The 12,860-nt window shown below is 39.8% G+C and overlaps 1 protein-coding gene across 3 annotated transcripts in view; it reads right to left on the reverse strand.

Annotated features, from left to right (window-relative positions):
* The window catches only part of KATNAL1 (katanin catalytic subunit A1 like 1), a 43,132-nt gene that overhangs the window by 20,137 nt on the left and 10,135 nt on the right, over positions 1–12,860 (reverse strand). For all 3 annotated transcript variants that reach the window (XM_067290881.1, XM_013962124.2, XM_067290889.1), the window contains exons 4-5: positions 4,839–4,999; positions 2,648–2,816 (exon numbers count right to left, since the gene is read on the reverse strand). In XM_067290881.1, the coding sequence (XP_067146982.1) occupies positions 2,648–2,816; positions 4,839–4,999 (330 nt within the window). The remainder of the gene's footprint in view (positions 1–2,647; positions 2,817–4,838; positions 5,000–12,860) is intronic.

A 12,860-nucleotide genomic window follows, 5' to 3' on the forward strand; every position in this document is an offset into this window, starting at 1 on the left:
GCATTTGAAAGCAGAAAGAAGGAACATGTAAATATGAGGACTTGGCAAATAAACACCATCCAAGTTGGTTTCAGTTCAAGACACAGCACTACAAAAGGAGATTTTAGTGCTCCTTTAGTGCTGTGCTTTAGTGCACAGTCAGGGCAAAACTTATCCCTAGATGGTTACAGTCTGAATGAAAAGATGATGCAGTTTTGGAAGGAGAAAAGGTGAAAGAAGGCTTCACACTCATATAGGGAGGCAAAATATTTCTAAAATACAAATACTATAGCCATATTTATCTTGAAAAATACCATAAATAAATATGCATGTTGTACCCAGTAAAGGGTACAACCTGTTATACTGCAATCAACATCTTAGAAAATGGATATGTTACCTTCTAAGTAGTCCTAGCCAAGCATCCAAAACCAAGAATTATAGAGCAAAAAAAAATTACTATAGGAGAAAATAGATATATAGTCACTTAGTTTTAAGCTTCAGTTTTGCCCTGTTACTTTTAGGTGAACATAAAGAGTTACTGAACCTCTTTGATTTGACATACTGGACTACCGTGGTAAACTTCTCCTAGAAGCTCCAGAAACTGAAAAACATCAACACTTGCAAACTAAGAAAGGATAAAACAGAGAGGGAAGTTAAACCTATTTTCATGCCTGTATGAACTACGGAAAGTTGCAGTAACTGCTTTCACTTCCCACCCCTGACTATTTCTTCTTTCATTCAAAATTCCCTTCAAAGGAAAATCACAGATTCCTTATCAAAATTGTTATACAACACATGAGAATTTGTAATCTGACATGATTTTTGCATATATACCAGACAAAGAAAGTAAAATAACTGCCAAGTACCTAGATGAATGCAAAAAAAGTATTTTATGAAGAGCAGACATTAGCAGCTATTTTCCTTCTGCCACCTAGTGACCAATTAATTCAGATAAGAGGAGCATTTAAAATGTACCATATTAAATGAAGCACCTTCATGACACTTCCTCTACCTGGCAACAGTGGTGTTACTAAGGGCGTTACTCTCAGAGACAAGTATTGTACAAGTCATGTTGTTGTAGACTCCTTATAGTAAAGCCCTATAACACTCATCACCGGAAAGCTTTGAGAGCGGAGTTCACCCTCATTAGAGGTAAGACTTTGAAGGCTGCCTTACAGAAACACATCTGGTGAATTAAACCTGTCACCCACCATGATTCCAATTCCCCACAAAACTGGCAGAACTGTAAATTATTTCACAGTTCTTCAGAAGCTTTTTATAGCTTAGAGGATGCACACTTTTTATTTTAAATCTTACTGATTTTAGAGTGGAGAGATTTCTAAAATGAGTAAACTTGACCTGCACAGTCACTCAGTGGGACTGCTAAACAAGTGCCTGAACGTATCTACTAGTGGTAATGAGGGCTATTATTCCTTAATACACTTTTTCTGTATAGGAAAAACAATTAATGATGGAAAAAGTGTATCTTTGAGTTCGTCCTGCACTGTAAAAAGACAACCTGTAATAGAAAGGCCCTGAAGAGACTAACCAAACTCATCTGAAAGAAAACTGGCCTAAATATTTTCATATTCATCTATCAAGATCCGTACAATACTGTGTACCCAATAGGAAGGAGCTTCTTATATCTTTGTCAGGAAATAAAAGCTGCTTCAGTACATTCTGGATTCGTATCATTTATACCACAGATTTCTTGGGTTCCTGGCACTGGCTCAATGGTTAAATTTAAAAATGAAAGTTTCTCAGAAATAACAATTTGCATACAAAGACATCAGTCTTTTTCAGTCACAATACAGTCCTTCCTAAATATTGTTTTTGATACCACTACTTGATAGTGAATCATAGTGTCTCCTTTTCTTTCACTTCAGCACTGCTTCTCTTTCATGTATCTTTACAGGATAAGAATTTCCAATTTATTCTAATTCATTTCATTGTTTTGTATGGTGTCTTTCCAAGAAACACCTTCCTAAATATTGTAATAAATACAAATGTTTTCTGTAGACAGAGAAAAAAGTTAAAGTTGCTAAGAGTTTGTTTTTGCTACATCTACATCACATAATTTTCAAATATATAAATAGTTTAGTACACATTTGCACAATATCACAGAGCTTACAGAACTGTCCTAAAACTTCTAAGCACACTTAAATTTTACTATGGCATTACACAAGCAAGGATACAGTGGAATTCTGTTTACAATGATTAGTCTAAAGGAGGGCAGTGATCTCACTTTTGTACTTTTTACATGGAAATCTTTACAAGAGACCTGAATTGGATTTTCTTAAAAAGAGGAAGGGGGGAGGGGGAGAAGAATCTTTACACTTGTTTTAAACTGACAGATTAGAATCAAGTCCATGATCTAGTTGAGACAAAAGAAACATCCAGCAGCAGGCTACCATGCTTTTGTAACAAAAAATCTTCTCAAATAAAGACAGAGGAAAAACCTCAGCACTTTCCTTGATCTGGTGTCATTACCGCTAAATCTCCTCATAATACGTGCTTGTCTGTGATGCAAGAGGAGAGCAGCAAGTTTTCTTGCACAGGACTGTTGTTATATTTTTGTACTTGTTTTAAATAACTAAAAATAAGAATGCTTCCCTTTGCCACCAGCTGCATTATAACTCCTTCCCTCACCTACATGCCCACTTCTTACCTTGTCATCTCTTCCTCTAGCTCTAGATTCCCTTTCACGGCTACTTGTAGACTTCTCACTTTTTGATGCTGGATGTGCTCTGCCCACAGGCCCACGTGGCTGCAGTCCTGGTGATTCTTTTCTCAAAGGTTTTACTTCTCGGTTGGGACGTTTTATCTGAGGTGGAGCCCTAAAAAGAAGCAACCACAACAAAAACATGCTAAAAACAGCGTAAAAAGAGCAACTTCAGGACGTTTTATCTGAGGTGGAGCCCTAAAAAGAAGCAACCACAACAAAAACATGCTAAAAACAGCGTAAAAAGAGCAACTTCAGGAAGGAAGGACTACTATTTCATTAACTCCCTTGTTGAATTATTACCAAAGCTGACAAGTCCCCAAGTCTTACCTCCCTATATTTGCAAATCCAGCAACATATTTCTGGTTCTGTCAGACACCCAAAGGAGAAATAAAAGAAAGAAAAAAAATACAAAAGAAAAAGAAAAAAAGAGTTTAGCAGAGGAAAAAAAGAAAATCATCCGCAAACAATCCTACAACAAACCAACATGCATGTAACAAAAAAGGAAACAGAATTCAGTTAAAGTCTTCAAACTAGTTTCCTCTAACTCTAGATCATAAGAATATATTAAGTTATATTCACATGCACAAGTTCTACACAAAGAGAAGACATTCCTGGCAAGAAGCTGGCTAATGGCTTTGGCAGGCCCGAACAAGGAAAGGATAAAGAATGAAGGAAAGTCATCCAACTTCCAATTTCATTCCCCTGTGTGAAAATTTCAAAACATAAAAATTGCCTAGAAAGCAAAAGCAGACAGAGCCAAACTGCAACTATCTACACTTGTGTGCATCATCAAAGACAACTCAGTAGCGGCATGAGGAGACAGAATTTGTTTCTAAGATGAGGCGTCACAGTCTTCTGCTCTAGGGATTGGACTTCAAATACAGAACTAAAATCATGGGCAGGAATGTCACCCAACTTAAATTAATGTTCCCTGTTAAATCTTCTACTGATTCTTGGTCCAAGTAATTAAAAATTTGCTAACTGCAAAAACATTTTCCTGGAATATGACTTATATACATTCCTGAATACAAGTGCTACATTTTGCTTTATATACATTTTCATTAAACATACAGCATAGAACAGTTGCTAGTTTTCCTTACTTATCTCCACAAGATTTAAATTCATCTTAAAAACAAGAATGATTTATTGGGCCCTTAACTCTAAGTAAGATACATGAACAAATACACCGCGCATTTCACACGGTGTTACAGAAAAATTTTTGATAATGGTTTATATCACTCAGAAAAGTAATGAGCTAATCAACATTACTATTATTTTACACTTACATTTTTAGTGTTTTTTGAAAAGAGAGGACCAGTCTCTCTGTTTGATAGTCACAAAGCACATGAATTTACAATTAATCTCAGCATTTCTTTCTGCTAACCAAGAAGATCTCTCACTTTATTTCCCTTTCTTTGCTTATATGAATATACACACATTACATTTTTTTATTATTATAATGTTAGAAGAATGTTGGCATGATAAATTTTGTTCTTGTTTTTAAATTTGATTTCTTTCTTCCAACAACCAGTGTCAAGCACTATTAGGGTGAATATTAGCATTTCACAAAACACACAAGCAATTTATTTAAAGAAAACTATTACTTAACTAAAGTTACCCTTAAGGTGGTTATAGAAGAAAAAGACCAAGTATTGCAGAACATGTTTTGCATTAAAACTAACCAATTGATTAAACATAGGTCATATTTTCTGTAGCTTGAGAGCAATTTCTAACCAGCACGTCCATCAAGGTTCCTCAGTTCCAACTCCCTGCTGGGTCCCCAGCCATCAGTGAATTCAACCAGTTAAACAAACTGAAATAAAAAGTTTTCTGTCTGCACATGACAAAGGCTACTGTTACCAGAAGCTCATTTAGCTCTTCAGCAGCCTCTGATTCCAGACACTTAGCTAGCCATTCCTACCAGTAAAAAGGACTGACTTTCTTTAGAACTTCAGCAATAAATCTGAATTGTAATTTAATTACATTGTTTCCAATGAATTATATTTATGTTTTACTGCAAATGATTAAGGTGCAAGTGAAATGTGGTTTTCACGTTACAAATACATTCAAAATAGAGCATGAATTTATGGCAAACCAATTTCATTCCATCCACCCTGCTTGAGCCTCTCATTACCTGTGCTCAGCTGGAACAGGAGGGGGCCAAACGGCAGGATCTCTAAAAGGCTCATCTTGACAGGATACAGGGATATCTGCAGGTCTGTCCGTTTTAAAACTCTCTAAAGTGTTGACAATGCTCTTAACTTGCTCATATTCTTCAACTAGTTCTTGTCGGACCTTCAGAAATACATATGTTATTTAAAAACAGTTACAATTTAAACTTTCTTTCATTTTGATTTACCACAGAAAGTAGTTCAAAACATACACTACCCTCAAAAGCAGGGATTCCCAAGCATTTCCATTCACAAGCCCCAGACCTATCAGATTGACAACAGATCCTTAATGACAGCAGAAACAATTGAATCTCTGTTAGGTTCATCTTCCTGCTTGCAAATGTCATGCAGCTGAATTTTATACTTGAAATTTTCATTGCCACTAGTCAGGGAATTAGAATTAGAACTACAGCAATAATTTCAAGATTATTTACTTGATGATGGTCATTTTGTATCAGCTGACCAATGGCATGATCCAGTTCCCAGTGAAATCAAAGACCTTTTCTTTAGGGCACCAATTTCAGTTTTTCAGTACCACTGAAGCCTAGGAAACATAACATTTGTGTAGCATTTTCATAAGTTTTAAGTCATATGGCTTGTTACAAGCTCAAATTTTCTATGCTAAGGTGACCAGGTCTTAGTGCATACCAGCAGCCAAAAAACACACTGTACTTTCTTGCTCACAAGCACAAGTTTTCAGTGCATTAAAGACATGTGAGGATTCACCTGAGTGCACCAACACTGCATTTTACCAGTTCTCCACCTATCATCCAGCAATGCTTTCCATTCTGTGGGACCAATCTTCATGCTTACTTTGTTTTTACCTGCTCAAGGGTCATAAGATGCAGCTGTCACCTCTTCACTGAAGTTTTCATGCACTGCTAAGACCGATTCATGCATTGCTGTGCATGTCGGGAAATCAGTATTGGTGCTCTAGAGCTAGAATTACCTCAGGGCCATGCAAATCTCACCTGCTACAGGCTGGCAGCTGGAGCTGCGGAGACATCTTGGACTTTTCCATCCTCTGGAAAGAGACAGAGGCTCTAAAAGCCCTTGTGAAGAAACACCACATTAGGATATTTGCAGGCCGCCACCAGACATGACTGAGTGAGGCCACAACTAGGGTACCCTGGAAGGCTGAATCAAAAGCCAGCCATTGGAGTCAACTTACAAGAAAGACAAGGAAAGACACAGGCACCTAGCTGTGCTCATGTCACGTGTCCATGTGAGACAGAGCTGGAAGAAAGGTTGCCTGGGAATGCTGCAGCTAGGCTTCAGTTTGTGGCAAACAGAGGAAGGCAACTGAGGATGATATCGCAGGTGATAATGATGTTGCTTGAAATCCAGGATCTCCTTCTGAACTCATACTGCACAGACCCTGGACAATCAAGAGGATCAAGAAAATTGAGGACTGCACATCCTGCCCCCCCATCTGCTGTGGGGCAGAATCCAGTTTACAACAGAACAGCAGCAAATTAGAAAACTAATATTAAACAGCAAGACACCATATGACTGTTCTCCCAATGGTGCTTACTGATAAAAGGATGTGTGCACTAGCTGGAGATCTCCCCTGTCTCTCCTTTGTGCTCAGAAAGGAACCACGATGAGTAAATACAGGGTGCTGTGTCTTGCTAGCACACATGTAGAAGTGCCCCTCTCCCAGCCTGATGTTTACCTGATCATCCCATTTCTCTCTCACACTCTCTTCTTCCATCTCAGGAATCCGAGAATGGCTTCTTCCCTCATCTGCCCCACTCTGCTGCTGCAGCCCCCCACTTTTGGTAGGCCAGATTCAAGACAGAAAGCATTATCAGACATAAGTGTTTGCTGGTTTATAAAAGAATCAACAATTAAATGGACATTACTCAGTAATGAACATCTCTTTCTGGAAGCTACAGTTCTCCTAAAATACTGCCAGGTGCATCCCACAGCAATGTATCATTACGCTCTGTAATAATTTCCAGGAATTTCCCCCCTGCAAGGACAAAATAGGAGATTTCAGAAGCACAAAGAAATTCTCTAGTATAAAACTTAAACTCTAGAAAAATATACATGACTATCCTCCACAAGACACCAGCAAGGAAAGAGGCAAGGGGAAGGGTTAATCCCTGAGGTCCTACACAGTTCTTGCAAAATTGCATTTACTTTCCCACCATCGGTAAGTGCATCTGTGTAAAAGGAGCCTTAGGTACAGGAAGTGCTTTATCGTTTCACAAGGCAAAGCAGCCTTCGTGCTCATGCCAGATGGGCTAGCTGTATCTTTCCAATGACACAGGACATCCAGCTCAGGCAGGATTGTTCTAGTAAAGACAGTCAATATTTGACATGCTTCCCCGGCTTTTTGTCTCTCTGCTTTCTTGTCACACAATCAGCAGACACATCCCCCAGTGCAAGAACTTCCTGATGAGTTACAAGTGTGATTGATTACTAACTTGGTTCCCTCAAACTATCTAACACACATCCCTCATGTCCAAAAATAAATCCAGTCAAACAGCTGCTGGGACATACAGAAGAGTGATACGGCATAAATCTTGCAGGGCAACACTCCACGAGAGGCAGCCACTTCCTACTCCAGCTTTCCAGAAATACAGGAAGATTCCTCATATCAGCATTCAAACACATGCAGAAAAGTAGGTGGAAAACAGCTTGCCACCACTGAGGTCTGGGACGCTGTCATTCAGTTCTCTAGACCAGAAAGGAGGATGATGTCTCAAAATTGAAAGACAGCGAGTCTTTGATGCCTTGGAAGTTAAAAACAAACTAACAACTGCTGGTTATTTCTTATAAAAAAAACCTGAGCAGACCAACTCTCAAATACGCAACCCTTATCATTTACCCAGTATCTGGCACACCAACAAACAAAAAAACCCTAAACATACTCATAATAACAACAAAACCACAAAGGAAAAACAGTTGATAAATTCCCAGAGGCCTTAAGGAAACCTAGTCTGATGAAACAGGTGCAGAAAGAGTTCCTCACAACTGAGAAAAAATAACCCAAAGAGGCAAGCCAAGAAGGGCTATGCTGTCATTATGGAGCCTTTGGGTCACCTTTGAGTGACCAAGAACAGTGTGACCCAAGAGCAGCCTAGGCAGACTGCAAACAGGGAAACCACTCATGTGGACTCACCTGGTCTCTTTGCCCCATTACGCCCTTCTCTCAGGTATAACAGCCCCCAAGTGGCTCCTCCTCAGTGTCTAGAGAACCCAAAGAAAACTTTTAAGTTATTCATGTTTGAGCAGTTTCAGGAACTAGCATGGGCTGAGTTAACAGCTCACCATTGCCAAAAAGGAGGTCTCTCCTCACTTTTTCTGCCCAGCCACACTCTATTGCTGGTCTTCTGGATTCAACTCTGGCACTTAACACAGTAACCCAGTTCAGCTTGGTAAAATGGAAGAAAAAAAAAAAACGGGGGGGGGGGGGGAAGAAAGATAAAGGACAGTATTGCTGGGTTAGCAAGCTGAATTGGTTCGCCACCCTGTCATCAGATGAGTACCAGGACAAAGCACAGAGCGGGGAGAGAAGCTGGTGCAGCTGGGGGTAAGACAGGGCAGGGTCCCCACCAGCCACATCACCTCTTCAATACAAGCAGCATTGCAGCACTGAGTGGTTTTGGAGAGCCCAGTACGAAGCCTGCCAGTCCAAGCAGTGGCTCCACAGCTTTCCTTTGATATTCCAGCCCTAAAGATTTACAGAATGACCAAGCAGAAAACACATCCTAACATACGGGCATAAAACACTCTGATCAAGAGATGAACCCACTGATTCTCAGTTGCAGTTGTAAAAACATTTCATAGAACTCCTCTGGACCGAACAGTGTTTAAAGATGGGGAAAAAAAAAATCTCATCGTTTATTCTCAAAGCAATAACCGCAATGCACCTAATCCCCTGCTCCAGTGACTGCAGTTGGAAAGGATGCCTTGCTGGCTACTGAAGGCGCTCTGTGAGTCATTGAACTTCTGCCTCTCAGCTCCGGCTGAGGCTCCTGTGCGCTCATATATTGTGCAACACACAGCACATGGTTCTAACATGTAGCAGGTCTTGCTCGACAGCCTCTGGCCTTGTTGTAAGACAGTGCTATCTCCCGGGGGCACACTCTGCTGTCATTCTGCAGCTGCTGAACTGTCACTGAAGTAGTTCTTTCCTACAAGCCAGCTGTCTAGTAAAAAGACTGCAACAGCCAAGATACTCTCAGAATAAACAGGAGGAATGTCAACATCAGTGAAGTTCACAGTGGCGGTCATGAGAGTAAATCTACCTTTTATTGTTGCTAAGCAAAAAAGAGATGAGTTCCTTCACATTTGGAATCTCTCCAGACCATCCTGCACTTATGTGGATGAATGTGCCCCACATGTCAGCCAAATCTTAGAGCACACTAGAGAAGTAACCTTTTTTTTTTTTTTTTTAATGAGCTCAGAGGCCTAAGAGTGAGGATAGGAATGGGGCTACTCTCAGCCACCCGAAAGAAAGTTGGGAACCCCCTGGATGCAAAACAAATAATTGGACCTCAATAGCAGGTCACAGATCTCCCCAAGCTAAATTAGTTACCAATCAATCACAATGAACTCCCAAAGGGTTGGGGAGTTCTCGTGTTGTCACACTGCCACTTTGGTGGCCTTCAGGATGCATCTTTTCTCCATTTGAAGTTCTGCAGGTTGTTCCATGTTGATAACACAATCCCTCTCCCCAAGTCAGTGCTGGTTTTGAAACCCTAGAAGCAGTATTGCTTCAAGTGGAACTGAACCAAGAAGCCTTATCTGGAGGAGTAGCTGATGTACATCCACATTCCTCTTCCTCCTAATTGTCCTCTCAGCACCAAGCACAAAGACTCCTTGATAACAGAGTACAAAGTTGCAAAACTGAAGCTGTCTCGTTGTGCTACATGAAATACAAGCCACCAAACACTTGCATGGTAGCACTGAGCATCATTCTGCCCAGACCAACCTCTGGAAATTCGCAAACAATGACACCTAAGCAAAGAGGGGTAGACCAATGGTATTTGGGAGTCTGATCCAAAATCCCAACTACTTCTGGTTTACCTCTGCTCTACATCCCTCAATACACTGCTGGAAAAAAATCTTGTGTAGTACAGAGGGCAACAAAACAGATTATTCAGCATGAAGTACCCATTCAGGGTGGAGCACCCACTGTAGAGAAGTGACCATACAGGGAGAGCAGTGGTTCACATAACAGGTAAAAATTATTTAGCTAGAGAGACATGGCTGTAAATATTCTTTGAGATATGTTACTCTTACGAATTTTCTCATTTTATGGGGAAACATATACACTAACGCTTGACCACCTCAGAAATACCAGAACATACACCCTGCTTATGTGCCATGCACAAATGTACAAAAAAAAGTATGCTTCATGCTATGAGATTCCCTCAGCTTATAATTCCTAGGAATCCTTCAGGAGGCTCATGGAAGAGGATAGATTGCAAATGTACATACAGACAATACATTTCAAAGAAGAATTGGTTTAAATAACAATCCTTTCTGCTGTTTGAGCACTTACCTATGTGCACACTCACATTGTGGACAGCTCCCAACAGTAACCCTGTAAAGCTCCACCTACCCAGCATCTGCTAGAAATGGTAAAATTCCATCTCTAGGATGATATTATACTTCTCAGATTCCTCAGAGGATGAATAAACCAAAGAACAGGCCAGTTCCATATTCCAGAGGAGGTAGAGTTTCAGGTAAAAAGTGACTGCCTTTGTCTCCTTAACCATGCGCTAAGGCTTGTTTTGCTTTTGGTGCCACTTGCAAAAAGCATATAGGGTATGGGAATATTTTGCTTCTGCACATTACTGGTACCAAGTGCACTGGACCTGAATTTTGCTAAATTTGTCATGTGTATGGCATTACTCTTTCATGACAAGGATATAAAATGCAGTCCCTTTATTCTTTTAACATTATGGACAAGAAGTATTTTCTTGTATTTTCTTGTGATGCAACTTTTGGTTATACTTTTTTCAAAACAGTCTGTCAGACAGTTACTGGATATAGTTACTGTTGAAACTGGGAAGTAGTGCTGACATCCAGATCATCAGACTCTCTCATACTCTATCGCAAGAAATGAGAAGGCACAACAATTATTTAATCAAGAGTGCATGAGAAAGCAGGTCTACACTTACAGGTCCCACTAAGCCATTCAGGGCAGATATGGAACGGCTGGTGGTTCCAGGGCTGTATCATTTGCTCTCAGGGCTGTATCATTTGGCTCTGAGGGCTACAGGTAGTCCCATAAATTGACCAGAAGACAAACAGACTGGGGACGAAGCACAGTGTTTCTTCACACTTCTTACTTTTTGGCATCTGTCCCTGAGCTGAGATTGACACCAGTAATTGCCATGTTCTATTTTGACAAAGCCCAGCTGCCACCACCGCACTGGGAAGTTTCAGAACTAACATGAGAGTGCAGCACGAGAGATGCTACCCCACCGACTGATGATCTTTCTGAGGATAGTTCTCTAAACTGTGCATATGACACCATCGGAGGCCATTCTGTTTTTCCCTGAAAGGGGTAACTCCTGAGAAGGTGCAGGATGTGCAATCCTCTGCAAAGGAGCCCCCTGCCTTCCCCAAGGAATAATCCTAGAGACTGTTAATGGTCCCTTTTTACTTGGGGCTTGTAACCAATGTACAGCACACATTTCCATGCTACAGAGGCTTCTTTGAAGCAGTTCAAGCAACACACAAAGTTATAAGACTTAAGGAATTAACCCTCACAAGACAAGAGCTGTTAAAAGTTTAATGGAAGAATCAAGGTCATCAGAGAAAACGCTAAACACTAAAAGTGAAGGCAGTGCAGTGATGCAGCTGCAGAACAAAAAAACTCATACTTTGCCTTCATCTCAACTACAAGTTCAGCAGGAACTCAGGATATGCATAGGCCATGAACTTTTTTTTTTAAATATCAGCGTGGCCTGGGGTGGGGGAAGCCTGAATACAAATACTTTAAAGTATCTCCTATACAATATTTAGCATATTACATCACCAAGAAAGCTAGGCCCTATCACAGCTGCTTATGCACACACATGCTTTGCAGGCAAGCTCTTAATATGCAGACAGACCTTTAAAGATCTATGATAAATACCTATGCATAATATTATCATTAGAAAATGATTGGTAGCAGTGATTTAGCTATCATTACACAAAATACCCTATGTTATTGTCAGATGTTTGAAGCACAAAAACATAACCAAAGCACCTGCTGCAATAAAAAGAAAAAATGTGCTTCTGTTTTTAAGTAACATTATTTAAACATATTAAGAAAAACATCTTGAAATCACCTCTTCAGTTACAGCAAAATTAAATCTTTTATAGGAGCTATGTGTTTCTTTCACAAATATTTACACAATATGGGTTCTTTATTCCGGAATGCACCTTTATATGTTTATCGACCAAGAACTAGTTTTTTAGATGGAAAACATTTTGTATAATGAAAAATGGGATGACAAAATGTCAGGAAGACTTAAATATTGAAAGTGCTAATGTGAGTCCTTACATTTCACCTGTGGATTAGTTCACTGATTTCAACAGTTTCTGTTAGCAAGGTAAGGCATGTATTCAGATGTTTGCAAGATCCAAGCTAAGAGTTAATACTTCAGGTTTTAGAAACCTGATCCAAATTTGCATCCTATCATTTTAGTTAACTGCAACTCAGACAACCATTTCAGTGATACTAACCCATCCGTGCACATCTTAGTGTACTGCATGTTAGATGGATAAAACAGCAAAGGGAAGTCATCAGCAAAACAGTTTTTCCAAAGCATCCAGTCACACACAATTAGACCAGTGATTAGCCAGACGTACTATGTGAAACAAGAAAATGGATTCATTTAGAACAAAAGAACTCCTTTTAAATATGTCACAGGAAATACTGGCTCAAAAACATCAACTAAATATTGTGAACAAAATGTTGTAAACTTACCTGAAATATACATCATCTACATTTTAAAAGTTTGGGAAATGCAGTG

This window comes from Apteryx mantelli, chromosome 1 (assembly GCF_036417845.1).
Source record: "Apteryx mantelli isolate bAptMan1 chromosome 1, bAptMan1.hap1, whole genome shotgun sequence".
Taxonomy (NCBI): domain Eukaryota; kingdom Metazoa; phylum Chordata; class Aves; order Apterygiformes; family Apterygidae; genus Apteryx; species Apteryx mantelli.